This window comes from Danio rerio, chromosome 21, assembly GCF_049306965.1.
Source record: "Danio rerio strain Tuebingen ecotype United States chromosome 21, GRCz12tu, whole genome shotgun sequence".
Taxonomy (NCBI): Eukaryota; Metazoa; Chordata; class Actinopteri; order Cypriniformes; family Danionidae; genus Danio; species Danio rerio.
The window spans coordinates 32,625,269-32,641,318 of NC_133196.1; the positions used below are offsets into that span (position 1 = coordinate 32,625,269).

General features: G+C 39.4%; 1 protein-coding gene across 19 annotated transcripts in view; it reads right to left on the reverse strand.

The window, feature by feature from the left end:
- The window catches only part of LOC110437833 (probable E3 ubiquitin-protein ligase HECTD4), a 37,016-nt gene that overhangs the window by 5,288 nt on the left and 15,678 nt on the right, over positions 1 to 16,050 (reverse strand). For 2 of the 19 annotated variants that reach the window (XR_012397228.1, XM_073935998.1), the window contains exons 1-5: positions 6,451 to 7,267; positions 6,244 to 6,361; positions 5,511 to 5,619; positions 2,733 to 2,938; positions 1,575 to 1,754 (exon numbers count right to left, since the gene is read on the reverse strand). Coding sequence is in view for 13 of the 19 variants with exons in the window: in XM_073935998.1 (XP_073792099.1) it covers positions 1,575 to 1,754; positions 2,733 to 2,904 (352 nt within the window). In the remaining 6 variants the exon portion in view is untranslated. Of the gene's footprint in view, positions 1 to 1,574; positions 1,755 to 2,732; positions 2,939 to 4,467; positions 4,732 to 5,510; positions 5,620 to 5,696; positions 5,828 to 5,999; positions 6,067 to 6,243; positions 6,362 to 6,450; positions 7,268 to 7,316; positions 7,567 to 9,599; positions 11,852 to 12,900; positions 12,968 to 13,611; positions 13,812 to 14,023; positions 14,148 to 15,464; positions 15,544 to 16,050 lie in introns of those variants that run through there. The other 17 variants (XM_073935999.1, XM_073936009.1, XM_073936007.1 and 14 more) reach the window with 16 other exon arrangements.

The window sequence follows — 16,050 nt, forward strand, 5'->3', positions numbered from 1 at the left end:
TAAAAACTACATACTGCACCTTTAAATATTTAATCGGTCACACTTAGCAATAAGATTTCCTTAACCTCTTAAACCCCAATGCTATTTTGAGATTTCCACCTGGATTTTGCCTACCCAAATTTAAAAGCTTCCAAAATCCACACGCAGAGGTGTAAATGCAAAAATTTGGTATCATTTTAAAGAAAACCCTTTGAATTTTCATAAAGCACCATAGAAAGTGTTTAAAATAACTGTATATGTTATCTGTGTTACACTGGAGCATTTTAAAGCCGCGATTCATCAGCGGATCACTCATATGTCAGCTTATAGACAAATCAGCTGATGGATGTGACTTTAAAACACAGTGTCCCAGTATATGTGGTTACACTCAGTAAACAGCGGTGAGTTCGGTAAACTGATGACCTTCACGGCCAATTGCAGTCATTTCTGTTGAGCATGTAAACACAATGGCAAATCAGCTCTGTTTAAGAAAGCGCTCAATGGCGCTCAAATGTTAGCGTGAAATGGACGTTTTTAAACAGAATCACAGGCTCGTTCTGAAAACATAGTCCCGTGGACGTTTCTGGAGACCGCGAATTATGTAGCCGGAGGTACGTATGGTATGGCTGCATTAAATTTATTTTAAACGAACGCTAACTGTGGAAGGCTTTCCCACCGCAACTAGTTTGTCCAGTTAGCTCGTCATGTACGTCAACGGACTTGAGACGCCAGACGACGATGGCGGGATTCGAGTCCAGGGTGGAGCGGTTCAAGAAATCAGGTAAGACAAAAACAGAATCCAAAAAATAAAATAAATGAGTGAATAACAGGGTAAGAATGTGGTAAAATCCAAAAACATGGTAAAAATCCGACGAGGGCTTTTCTTTTTCTGGACGGCTTTTGAAAATCATTGGTTGGATTTAGGAAAGTAAGTAAGTGGGCGGTTTAATCAAAAAATTTGTTGGGTTTAGGGAAAAAGGAGGGTGGGTCGGTCAACAGTGGCCTCCGGTGGGTTTAAGCGTGTACAGTGGGCGCAAACGGCACTAGAGGGAGAACTTACTCGAGAAATTTGAGATCATAAAAAGCGTACACAGAGGCCTTTTGTGGATTTGCGAAAACAAAAAATGCAATAATAAGTACCTCCCGGGACGTATTTCGCAGTGTACAGAAACGTCCATGGCACTACGCTTTCAGAATGAGCCTGGGTTGTTTTTAAAACTTCAGTATTGATTGGTACCGAATTCCAGTATCGTGACAACACTATAAAAGCACATTTAAGACACTTCAAGACTTAATAAAAAGGAAAACAAACAGTAGAAATAAACAAAACAGCAGTGTGTTGAATGCAACATATAATGTCTAGGGCAGGGGTGCCCAAACTCGGTCCTGGAGGGTTGGTTTTCTGCAGAGTTTAGCTCCAACTTGCTTCAACACACCTGCCAGGAAGTTTCTAGAATAGTTAGAGCTTAATTAACTGGTTTAGGTGTGTCTAATTAGGGTTGGAGCTAAACTCTGCAGGACACCGGCCATCCAGGATTGAGTTTATACACTCCTGGTTGTATAAACTCAGAGCAAATTAAAGAAGCATAACTCACCTAGCAGCTCCACGACCTGAATGAGCACAGAAGTGGGCACCGTGTCCAGCTCATCCTCAGAGCGCTCTATGGTTTCTCCTACACTGTAGGTTAGCAGCTGTTCAGCGAAGGCCATCGACAATGGAAACTCAAGAAGCAACGAGTGCAACACCAGCACTGCTCCAGGAGGGGGAGACACGCCTGTGGACAGAAATATAGATATGAGCTAAAGTCAGCAGGAATGTCTTAATGAATCTGATTGTTCACTTAGAGAATGCAAAATAATGCAGATCACTGTTAAAATAAAATAAATGTACAGTGGGGAAAATAAGTATTAAACACGTCATGTTTTTCTAAAGGAGCTGCTGACATGGAATTGAACCAGATTTTGGTAAAAACCCAAACAATACAAACATAAACATAAAACAAAAGCAAAAAATATGAGTTTTGTGTAATAACAATGAAACAACACAAGGAGAAAGTACTGAACTGTTGAAACGTATTTAATACTTTATATAAAAGGATTTTTTTGGTGATCGCAGCTTAAAGACGCCTCTCACATGGAGACTGAAGCCTCATGCGTTGCTCAGGTGTGAGTTTCTCATAGACTTCAACAGAGTGTCAAAATCTTGATGCGCCTGTGGGTCTCGTCTATTAAATCTGAGCTTAATTTTATGTTTTCTATTGAATTTGTTTCAGGTGATTGGCTGGGCCATTCTACAGCTTGATTGTCTTTCTCTGAAAGCATTTGAGAGTCTCCTTGGCTGTGTTTTGGATCACTGTCTTGCTGAAATGTCCACCCTGGTTTCATCTTTATCCTCCTGTTAATGTAGATGTTGGACTGAAGCAGCTGATGTTCATTTACACTGAGGAAGGGCAGAAGGTTGCTAAAGAACTACTGAGAGATTTCAGCTGCTGTCTGGGCTTTCCAAGTCTTTCTACACCCCATTTCTTCATGTGTTCGATTATTTTTCCCTGTGTTGTTTCATTTTATTGCACATCATTTAATGAATAAAGGAATTGGTTTTATTTTCTTTGTATATATGGATTTCTTTAGTTGTTACCGACATGCAGTGAACATTTGAAGTCTCCAGCACCGTTAGAAATATGATTTCTGAGAAAAATGGTGACGTGTTCAATACTTCTTTCCCCCACTGTATGTAAGAGATTGTGACGTGCCCAATTTGTCGTGCACTTTGTCGGTGGGGATAATGATGCTAGGATACTGGTTGGCTGTGGGTGGAGAAGTGAGGCCGGTGTTGGACGGAGAGGCGTCCAGCGGGAAACACACGGCCCCCATCAGGTTCAGCTGGCCGTTACGCTGCACTTTATGACTGAATCCATACACCATCACTCGAGTCCATGGAGCTTTGAACAGAGAGGAACTAAGAGAGAGAAAAAATTTAATTAGCATTATCAAATATTTGTACAGGCGGTTCATTCCGCTGTGGCGACCCCAGATTAATAAAGGGACTAAGCCGAAATGAATGAATAAATGAACATTTGAACACAAAATCTCCTTAACACAGGGACTACTGTATTGGTCATAGCGGTCATTCTTACCTTTCTCATATTGAACATTACATTCATTCCTATAACTGTGCATTCACACCGAAGAAGGTGGTGAGAACGTCAAAGGTCGCCGTTGCAGCATATCATATCATATCAGTTACATTACCACATAAAACATGCTTTCTAGCGTGAAGATGTTGCACACTTTTTATCAAATTCAATAAACAATAGAAGATCAAGTTTGTGGTGTGGCTTTGCTTCACTTAATTTTCCAACATGTCCATATGTCTGAAATATCCTGAAGCAGCAATACTGTTCTGTTTTGTCGCATGAGATTCTCGCTTTTTTTAAAGAAAAATAAATATATATATCATCCATGCACATCAGAAACTCGCCAGTAACTTTTTTTAATGTGTGTTCCTGTAAGAAAAACATTGGAAATAATTGGAAATCTGGCGTAATAATCAAAGCCTTGGGAACAAGTGTGGTCGGAACCAAAGTTCACAGATTGTTTTCTGGACTCTTCTCAATCTGTGAATTTCTACATTCTGATTGCTTGCCGCCGAACCGCGTCATTGCTCATTACCATAAAGTTGACTTGATTTCAACGCTCCAACCCTCACAGTAATGCAAAAACAGTAATTACACAGTGTATAATTCATATTATTTATCAAACTGCCCATTGATTTATCAAACTGCCCATTGGTATAATATTAATGTTGTATCGAAATTAGCTCCGTTTATGAATATTAATAATCAATAATAACCGGTTATTATTAATTATTAATATTCCGGCTCACCCTTCTGTCAATTTGGTTATATATATATATATTTATGATTCTGCCCCCCTCGTCCAAGCGCACTCTGAGATTATGAATATTTATTATCAATAATAACAAATTATTATTAATCATTCATATTCTGAATTAACTTGTTGTTAATTTGAGCAAATACATATAAACAGACCTCGCCCGCTTGCCTGAGCGGACTCTGTAATAATCTATTTACTTAGAAAGGGAATTATTACTACTCCTTGTAGATCAATCATTTATAAGTTTTGATTAACTTATTATAGCTTGTAGCAAGGAATCAATCGTTTCAGTGACTTTTTCTGTGAGGCAAACAATACAATCCAACGTGATTATAAGAATATTTATTGACTAGTCTGACATATAACAAACAAACGCACAAACATAGAACAAACGTATACTGAAGATATATAGGCTATATATGGATCTATAGAACATATAAAAAACAAAAAGAAACAGAAAAGCGAGGAATTAGAGAGTTTAGGTAAAAGAATGGCAAATCTACCTCAGTTCCACACAACTATTCAGGACCACCAAGATTACAAAAAACACATTTTTGATGAGGGGCACAGGCTTAACGCATAACCAAATACCTGGAGTTTTAGGATTTTTCTGTCTCTCTCTTTTTGTGAGTTTCTTCCGATGCACTCGGGTACGGAGTCCTTTGATGTCCTTTCTTGATGCGTGAAGTTTGCAATGCAGGTCGGAGGATACACGATCGCAACTTTAAACTGAGTTTTACTTTGCTGAAAAAATAAGAAAACGTGGGCTCGGACGAGCCATGCAGTTACAGAAATGCGGTTTGCCCCCTCAAATGGGGGGCGCACCTTTTGAAAAGCTTCTTTTGGATCTTCTACGCAGAGTTGCGCGCGCAGCTGGGTTTTAAACTGTGGTGGCATGTCAACTACTGACTGACCAATGGTCTCCTGGCAAAGTTTGAGCTGGAGATTTTCTTTGTCTCTGGACCGCTAATATGCAAAATAAGGATCCGCCCGAAAGCATGCGAAGAGACATTAACTCAGAGCATTAAATCATTTAAGCTGTATAGATTACGATCACGCGCTACGCATCATGTGTTGTAAAATGGCAGGAGAAACCTAACGGTATTAAACACGACAGTTTTAAGAAATACATCAACATGATTCACACATTCTTAGCTGGTATAGTGTCTTAAAAAGGGCACGAGAGAGAGATTCACATGATAGAAAAGTCAGAAATGAAATACAAAGTTTACAAACACATAACATTTACTTATGGGCTGATTCAGGATTTCTGAGTCCATTTCAGCGTCGGGAGCCTTGTGTGTGTGTGTCCCTGTGTTTCTTGGGAGGAAGGGGGGACAGGAATGTCTTTTGAAGTTTGGGCAACCATCTCTGGCTTACCTCTAGATAAGTGAGGTGTCACACAGGCACAGGCTTTGTGGCACCAAGAGTCATAAACCCACGTAGAGGAGACTTAGACCCCTTTATAAAATCAATACGTAATTTTATCTACGGACTGTATGTTAAATTGTCTACCCTTACCCCAACCTCCCAGTAATGCAAAAACTGTAATTATTGTTGTACAGTGTCACAAAAATGACGCTATATAAATGTGGGAATCCACAGCTGTACCCCTTACTGTGCTCTTAACTCACTCTTTGAGTTGACTCTCTTTGCAGGAGACGAGCCGGAAAAGTTGACGTCCATGCTGACCTTTGACTCGGTGATGGGAATCTCCTCCAGCGTAAACTGCTCAGGCGCACTCTGGAGTACAGAGAAGATGTATTCAGCAAAAAAACATGTTAAGCATATTTTCACCAAATACACAAACATGTACATACTTTAGTATACAGGGCTGTACTAATGGGCCCACAGTGTGCCAAGAAAATATCCCCCACACCATTTCACCAACATCAGCAGCCTCAACTGCTGATACAAAGCAGGATGGATCAATGTTTTATTGATGTTGATGCTAAATTCAGGAGAAACATTACATGACTTAAACATGACAGTTTTAATAAATACATCAACATGATTCACACATTCTTAGTTGGTACAGTGTCTTAAAAAGGGCACGAGAGAGAGATTTACATGATAGAAACGTCCTAAATGAAATACAAAGTTTAAAAACACATAACATTTACTTTAGGGCTGATTCAGGATTTCTGAGTCCATTTCAGCGTCGGGAGCCTTGTGTGTGTCCCTGTGTGTCTCGGGAGGAAGGGGGGACAGGAATGTCTTTTTAAGTTTAAGCAACCATCTCTGGCCTACCTACCCCAACCTCCCAGCAATGCAAAAACTGTAATTATTGTTGTACAGTGTCATAAAAATGACGCTATATAAATGTAGGTATCCACAGCTGTATCCCTTACTGTGCTCTTAACTCACTCTTTGCGGCAGCTGAGTTGACTCTCTTTGCAGGAGACGAGCAGGAAAAGTTGACGTCCATGCTGACTTTTGACTCGGTGATGGGAATCTTCTCCAGCGTAAACTGCTCAGGTGCACTCTGGAGTACAGAGAAGACGTATTCAGCAAAAAAACATGTTAAGCATATTTTCACCAAATACACAAACATACTTTACATACTATACATACTTTAGTATACAGGGCTGTACTAATGGGCCCAAAGTGTGCCAGGAAAATATCCCCCACACCATTTCACCGACACCAGCAGCCTCAACTGCTGATACAAGGCAGGATAGATCCATGCTTTATTGATGTTGATGCTAAATTCTGACCCGACCATCCGAATGTGGCAGCAGAAATGGAGACTCATCAGACCAGGCAACGTTTCTCTAATCTTCTATTGTCCAGTTTTGGTGATCCTGTGTGAATTGTAGCGTCAGTTTCCTGTTTTTAGCTGACAGGAGTGGCACCCGGTGTGGTCTTCTGCTGGAACTATCAGCTGGAACCAGTCTGGCCATTCTTCTCTGACCTCTGACCGCTCGCTGGATATTTCCTCTTGTTCGGACCATTCTCTGTAAACCCCAGAGATGTTTGTGCGTGAAAATCCCAGTAGATCAGCAGTTTCTGAAATGCAGTTTCTGGCACCACCAACCATGCCACGTTCAAAGCCACTTAAATCCCCTTTCTTCTCCACTCTGATGCTCGCTTTGAACTGCAGCAGATCGTCTTGACCATGTCTACATGCCTAAATGCATTGAGTTGCTGCCATGTGATTATAAATTTACCCTAACAATCAGCTGGGCAGGTGTACCTAATAAAGTGGCCGGTGAGTGTATATTGAAAAAACATGTTTGATGTTTATGAAGTGTTAAACTTCAAATGTGAAGGTCATGCAACGCTTTTTGTTTTTTCACAGTCTCCCGAATTCCCGAGAACCTGTTTTAAAACGATGATGATGATGTGTATGTGTGTGTGTGTGTGTGTGTGTGTGTGTGTGTGTGTGTGTGTGTGTGTGTGTGTGTGTGTGTGTGTGTGTGTGTGTGTGTGTGTGGTACCTGCAGGAAGCAGCAGATCTGTTTGGTAAGCTCCAGCAGACTGTTCTTCCCCTGATGCAGACCTCTGCTAATGGCCATGCTCAGCTACTCGTGGACACTCTGAGCTTTTCCCTGATAGAAGAGCTCAGTCGGAGAGGAGAAAAATGAAAGCCAAGACCTTTGCGTGTTCTAATATCTTAACTACATATTTATAGGCTGTATTACCAAAAAAATATTATATTTTTAGGGTAATGGTGTCATTAAATATAATGCCAGATATTCAAAGCTTAATTTTAATATCTCAATAATAGCTTTGAATGTAAATATGTTGTGACAATATGGCGTTTTATATGAGAACGGTCAGAATGAGCAGTTTGGTAATTCTTATAGTTACAGAATTCTAGTTCCACTGTTAATAAAGCTTACTCTCATGTCTGTGTTAACACAGAATAAAGCGAGTGCGTTGATGCCCATTCTGACCAATCACAGATGTTTCTGTTGAGCTCCTGAGCACACAGGCATTCAGCTCATGCTGATATGACCTCTCATTGGCTGCAGCTCGTCACTACACGTGGGGTTGAGTCGGCCGACTGCTCTGGAATATTTAGCACTCAAATCAGGCTTAAAATCCTCTAGTGTGAACTAGGCTTTAGTTTGAAAACGGTGTTTTAGATCAAAAACGATCTACGTCCACAATAGCGTTTCACCTAGCGTTTCTGAACATATCTCCGTCCACACTAAGCCACCAAAAACTTATATCACATGACCATCCGCGCACTCTGGGCATGCGCGTTCTAGCAAATATATGCAGCTGCTGTAGTAAAAAGGCAGAGTTTAACTGCACAATGGCGCCTAAAACAGACAATAGTGCTAACAACGCTCCCATTTCTGTGTCCATGTTTTTGTTTAAAGTGAAGGCTGGTCTGTTGTCTTCTGGTAGCGTTAAAGTTATGTGTTATAGTCATGTAATAGGGGCTTGATGAATAAGGGAAGGATACGCAATGACACAAAAGCCCCAATCAGGTAGCAAATCTCAGCAGCCCCGCCTCCGTTTTCAGATGTCTCCGTTTTCCCCCCATCCACACTGAGACGGAGCAGCAACATTTTAGAATGAAAACAGCCACTCCAGCACTTCCAAAACGCTCTGTTTTCAGCGCTCGAAAACTCCGGCATAGTGTGGACGGTAGAGGTGTGAACCTACACTAGTCTCACGGTTCGGTTCGGTTACGATTATCATGCCATTGATTCGGTTCAATTCGATATTTCGGTGCATCACGGTGCATTGACAGTGCTTTCCATACACAGTTTTATATTTTCTTCACAGCAGCATTTCTTGTATTAAAATGTATGAATGTATTTATATTTATATACTATTTGTAATACAATTTTGTCATTTAATACAAACAGTCAGATATATAAACTGTACCTTTAAACAAAACGAGCATTTAGCAAATAATATAAACGAATATAAATATCTAGCTCAATTTCTGATCCTTGTCTAGTTCTCTTACACCTCTTTGATTGGTCACACCCTCAAAAAAAACAGTTGTGATTGGCTCTTGCGCGCTGCGTTCTTCACAGATGAGTGACACTGATAAGCGGCAGACAGATCTCACAGCTGATGTATGATAGACACGGTGGAGAAAACTCTGCAGACACGCGCTCGTTTCTGGATGCAAAAGTAACGCTGTAAAACAGCCGAGAAGAGAAGAAAAGGCACGCCAGGAGGTCAAATGGGCCACTGAGTGTGTGTGAGAAAGAGAGAGAGAGAGAGAGAGAGAGACAGAGCGAGAGACAGAGCGCGCACGCGAGAGAGAGAAAGAGAGAGAAACGGAGTAGGCTACTTTCATTCTCTCGATCTCAGTGAAATAGGGGCTATTTTTGTATTTGTCAGTGAAAGACCGATCCAGCAAACACACACAGTGAAATTGTGCACAGTTTATGAGTTTTAAGTAGTTAAAGCGCTGTAAATACTCGCGATTGCCTCCCTCGCGACAGAGCGCATATGAGATAAATGACGTCAGTAATAACCGGTTATGATTATTACTGAACCGATAATGAACTGTCCGCGTCTGCATCGCAGTGCACCGAAAAAACGATTATTTTTGACACCCCTAGTGGACGGATGGCATAACCGTAGCATAATTCATGCGTTTATAATCCAGAGCGGCCCACTACATTCAATCAAAATGCTATCTATCTATGCAAGTCTAATATTTTTATCAACTCATATTTAATAAAACACAAAAGCCATATGTATGAAATAAATAAATAAATACTAACTTTAATCTCAATTTAATTTTTGTATACTGTCCATAAAGATATTTGTTGAGTTCTAAAAAATACACTATTTATTCATTTTCTTGTCGGCTTAGTCCCTTTATTAATCTGGGGTCACCACAGCGGAATGAACCGCCAACTCATCCAGCAAGTTTTTACGCAGACGCAGCCGCAACCCATCTCTGGGAAACATCCTCAAACAGTCATTCACAAACACGCTCATACACTACAGACAATTTAGCCTACCCAATTCACCTGTACCGCATGTCTTTGGACTGTGGGGGAAACCAAAGCACCCAGAGGAAACCTACGCAAACACAGGGAAAACATGCAAACTCCACACAGACACACCAACCAGAGCCAGAGTCGACGCCGCAGCCAGCGCCGCAGCCAGAGTCGACGTCGTAGCCAGCTCCGCAGCCAGGGTCGACGATGCTGCCCGAATGGTCGCCGCCGCCTGAGCTTTCCGAATGTCCGCCGCCGCTTCAGCTTCCTGAACATTCACAGCTCCTTGCCCTGCCGGTCCCAGCCCCGCTCCTCGCCCTGCCGGCGCTATTCAGACAGCTCGCCCGGCCGGCGTCATCTAGACTCCTCGCCTTGCCGATCCCAGTCCGGCTCCTCGCCCTGCCGGCTCCCTACAAGCCTCCAGCCCTGCCGGCTCCTCGCAGTACTCCAGGCCCTCTGTTGTCACACGATCCAGGTCCACTGCAGCTCCACGCTCCAGGTCCTCCGCTGTCGCACGATCCAGGGCCACTGCAGCTCCACTCTCCGGGTCCTTATCTTGTTTCTCCGTGTCTCGATCCTAGCCTTGTTTACCCTAGTTATCCTGTTTAGCCACCAGCCTTACAACCTATTGCCTGTACTTTTATTACGACTCTATATTTGTCTACATATACCTGTTTGTACATTGAACAAACCTGCATGTTGGATCTTACCTCAGTTGTATCTGTCACTCCCTCCCCCGGTCGTTACACATATCATGCAAACAAAAAAACATAAATACAGTACAAAAAGTCCTTACTGTTAATGCTGCATACAGTTGAAGTCAGAATTATTAGCCCCCCTGAATTATTAGCCGACCTGTTTATTTTTCCCCCAATTTCTGTTTAACGGAGATAAATATCTCAACACATTTACAAACATCCTAGTTTTAATAAATAATTTCTAATAACTGATTTATTTTATCTTTGCTGTGATGACAGTAAATAATACTTGAATAGCTATTTATCAAGACACTAGTATTCAGCTTAAAGTGACATAGTTAAAGGCTTAACTAGGTTAATTAGGTTAACTAGGCTGCTTAGGGTAAATAGTCAAGTTATTGTATAACAATGATTTGTTCTGTAGACTTTAAAAAAAATAGCTTAAAGGGGATAATAATATTGACCTTAAAAAATTAAAAACTGCTTTTATTCTAGCCTAAATAAAACAAATAAGACTTTCCCCAGAATAAAATATATTGTCAGGCATACTTTGAAAAATTCCTTGCTCTGTTCAACATAATTTGTGAAATATTTAAAAAAAAATTTAAACTTCAACTGTGAGTAATGTTAAGAAATAGGATTTAACAAATTAGAATTATGCATTAGAATTATACATTGTACATTAAAAGTAACCTCAAAAACATTCTAATCCGTCAAGAGAACAAACTAATGTGAACTAATGGGAGCTTATTGTAGAGTGCTTAAAAACACAAATGCTTCAACAACTTATTGTATTCAAGGAAACTTACGACAAATATTTAAATAATTCTTCAATTTCAAATAAAAGAAAACTTTTTCCCTCAAACATGACATTTAGCATCTTAATAAACACTAATATACAGTGTAAAACAAAAGAATTGTTCTTTGTTATTTAATGACAGTTAATGCATTAACTAATGGGACCTTATAGTGAAGAGCTAAAATATGCTTAAACACTTTTAAAAAAGCTTAATTTCCAAATATGTGTATTTACATCATTTTTGCTCATTAGTAAATATTAATAAATTCTCAAAAAGTATTTTAAAATCTTGTCACTTTATTCTTATAAATCTTCTAACATTGCTGTTATGCATGTAAAATAGTGCTCATCAACATATTGGTATGACATTACCTGGCAGAGGCGGAGTCAGCAGCTGATTGGACAGGAGCTGCAGATATTCAAGTGTGATGTCACGCACTGCAGGGATGTGGAAGAGGTGTGTGAATGTGTGAGGACTCTTGGGGGCAAAGATGTTGAGGAGGGCCATGCGGCAGTACAGACGCGCCAGAGCACTTTCACAGCGCAGCAGCTCCCTGAAACACACACACACACACACACACACACACACACTAAGTGAAGCTTCATAAACTAAATTCGAGAGGAGCATGTGATATGATTGATCGCGGCTGGTCTCTCTGTAATCATTGGTAAGCCAATCGGATTATTCCAAACTCACTATAAAGGCTAAATACACTTGTCCTATTATGCAGTTTCCACAATTTTCATTGCACACTCATTGATTTTGCTCTCAGTTTTGCTGTCATTTATTGCACATCTAGAATCTTTGCTTGCGGGTTGACATGTTTTGCTTGTGAGTTTGAAAGTTTTGAACCCATGTACACTGAGGTTAATTTTGTGTCTATTATTCAAACAAGCATGAAGTTTTTGACCAAAATTAGGTACAATGCAATTAAAAAATAAAAGATTTCAAATAATAAAAAAAAACATTAAAATAAAAAAATTACACTGCAAAAAATTAACTATTGCCATTTTATGCAGTTACCACAAGATTAATTAATTGTGTGCTTATTAGTTCTGCTTTTGCTTTTGTTTCATTTTTTGCGGATCTAAAATCTTTGCTTGCGAGTTGAAAACTGCACCTCAGTGGGCGGGATCTTCTGAAAAACCATGTTCTGTTGGCCAATCTTGAATGCGGTCACAGGTTGGCCACGCCCATTACATTTTCTCGCGATTGGACCGGAGTCACCGGCAGTGTTGCCAACTTAGTGACTTTGTCACCAAAATATTTTATTATCATTGACATAAGTTTTTTTATTAAACCTGTTTTTATTTGAAATCTTTTCTTTTTTAATTACTACGTGATTAATTTTTCTTTACAACTAAATATTTTTGATTGAATAAAAAAAAGAAACAAATCTATTTCCATAACTAAGCCGAAGGAAAACGAATGAATAAAAAATGCAATAGTAAATGATGAACAATGATTAATAAATACTCTACAAGACTATTCATCCTTGGTCGACATTACTAAATACATTAAAAAGTGGACCATTATTCTAAAGTGTTACCGGATTAACAATAATTAAAATTACATTTGATTGCCTGTTATTTGCATACTGACCTTTGGCCTCACACAGAAGCGTGCCGATGCTGTTCTGGTAGCAGACGCAAACTCTCCACTGGGACACCTGTGGGGACACGATCACATTCACTGCACATCCATCCTTTTTTCTTTTTCAAATATTTCCCAAACGATGTTTAACAGATGTAGGAATTTTTCACCATTTTTCCTATAATATTTTTTCTTCTGGAGAAAGTCTGATTAGTTTTGTTTTGGCTAGATTAAAAGCATTTTAAGGTCAATATTATTAGCTCCTCCAAGCTATATTTGTTTTTTGATTGTGAACAGACCACTGATATACAATGACTTGCCTAATTATAACTTTAACCTAATTAACCTAGTTTAGCCTTTAAATGTCACTTTAAGCAGATTACTAGAGTCTTGAAGAATATCTAGTCTAATATTATGTGCTGTCATTATGCCACAGAGAAAAGAAATCTGTTAATAGAAATGAGTTATTAAAACTATTATGATTAGGATGTGTTGGAATAATCTTCTCTCCCTTAAACAGAAATTGCAGGAAAAATATACAGGGGGGTTAATAATTCTGACTTCAGCTGTATAAAATAACAATAACAATAATAATAATAATAATAATAATAATAATAATAATAATAATAATAATAATAATAATAATAATAGACAGCCCTTGAGAGGCTTTTGCATCTGAACTCTTCATCTGTGAACAAGATAACACAGAGATGGACTTGCCTAACAGACACGCAACCTCAGGATCGGCGCCATTTTTGCTGGCGACCAGGTAAACCTCATGTGTATGCAGACGGGCAGGAGTGATGGCCAGGTGACGGCTGAGACGGTTCACAATCTGCACCAATGCAAAGTCCATCTCAAAGCTCCATTTTCTGCTGGCTTTTTGAGCATGTCGGGAATCAATGGATCTAGGCTTTTGCCTAGAAAAAGATGTATTAGACTGCCCCAAGTAACGAAAACTGTGTATCAAATGTCCTTTGTGCCGACTGCCATTAGAATTTCATTAATAATTGAGTTTTTAATGTGGTTTATGTGATGATATTGAATGTATTTGTGTTGCCTGTTTTTCTGTGATATATGTGATGTGAGCGCTGATGTGGTGAAGCCAAAGATCATTTTAAAACCTGCAAACCTGTCAAAGTGCAGGTCATATCCACAGGCCAGGATCGCCCGCCAAACACTGCGGATGTCCTGCTTGGCTCTGTCTAGAGTAAACTTGTGGAAAACTTCCAGCGTCAAAAACTTCTCTTCTGGCACTGTTGAGAAACATCGAGATAAAAGCAGATCATTCACACATTTGATCGAGCGCCTGCTTGAAGTTTTTGTAGGATGTGCGCACACCGACCCTATTTTCAATCACTTACTTTTAGACTCTAAATCGTTTTTCAAAATCAACTCTTATACATAATTCTTTAATAATTCTATGGAGACGGTGGATAACATTTTCTTAGCTATTTCTCTAGATAGTAGTATTCAGCTTAAAGCAACATTTAAAGGCTTAACTAGGTTAATTAGGTCAATTAGACAAGTCATTGTATAACGAACTTAAAATTCTGTAGCCAATCAAACAGCTAGCTAGCCGGCAGCTCTCACATTGTCGCCCACTGAAGCTAAGCAGGGCTGTGCTCGGTCAATACCTGGATGGGAGACCACATAGAAAAGCTAGGTTGCAGCTGGAAGTAATGTTAGTTTCTAAATGAGGTCCCGACTCTCTGTGGTTGTTAAAAATCCCAGGGGATTTTATAAAATGTTTGGGTTTCACCCTGACATCCTGGCCAAATTTGGCCTCCTAACCATTCCCATATTATAATTGGCTTAATCTTAATATTAATCTGTCTCCTCTCCACCAATCAGCTATTGCGCAATATGGCTGCCGTAAAATGCTATATAAATGAAAGGAAGTAAAATATATATTTATTATAGGGGGGCTAATATTATTGACCTATTTCCCAGTTAAATTAAGACAAATAAGATTTTATCAAGAGTGTTTTAAGCTATTTCCTAATCACTCATATATTGCCTGATTACAGTGGTATACAGTAACATGCTTTTATGACGAACTACCATATACAGTCAAGTCATTTCCACTTAACATGTCGGAAATCAATGCATGTGCACCTGTGGGGGGTAGTAGTACCAAATTTTTTGGTAGTAGTTTGGTAATACATGCTTCAGTAAACCAAATTTAAGAATGTATTTAAATAACATTTAATTTATTATTAAAATGCATACGTTTTCAGTGTTTTGAGGGATATTTAGTGACTTTTAGAGGTTACTGTAGGTCAAACTATACAAATTATGTGTCCATTTTTTTTTATTGGGCTACATGCAGATATAGACACCTACAGTATTTTACAAGAAAAGTGTTTTGTGAATACTTGAGATGGTATTGGTCCTCAAGAGCTGCTATTTTCAGACTGTTGAATGATATTTTCCTAGCATTGATTGGCACAATTATGCATTTACAAGGCTATGAACTGCTCAAATCTATATTTACATTATACTTTTTTATTATTAATATTAAGGACATAGATCAGAGAAAGCATTTTCTTACTATTAACGTGCTGACCCACCTCTCATACATCTTGTTTTAAAGTCCTTCAGAGGGGATCAAGCAATATTGGAGGGGGTCAAACCCTCCCCAAACCCCCTGTAATTTGCACATTGGTTATTCACACACTGCTGCCACACAACTGTTTAAATCACTTATAAAAGTGATTTTGCATAATAGGTCCCCTTTAAGACTGCATCACTTAAGGCCAATAGGTGCCAACAAGTCAATATCTACATCATACAATATACTTCAAATCATTTCCACTGAAACATGCATGTTTAACCACATTTCTTAAACAAATCACATATTTTAAGCCAGCGTTTAAGGCAGTGGTTCCCAAACTTTTCAGGCCACGACCCCCAAAATGACAATGCCAGTGACTCGTGACCCCCAATATACTCTGAGGTGGTTATAAATACAGAAACCTTGCATGCAATGGCGCACACACACCAATGGACCCAAGTCTATTCTTCTTTTAATTTTTTTAATGTATGAGAGCTGTAAATGGGCCACAGAGTTTAACCGGGTGTTATGAAATCTGCAGCATCTGACGCTATTGCTGTCTTTAATACAATGTAATTACCCTAGGGGTTGCAATCCAATAG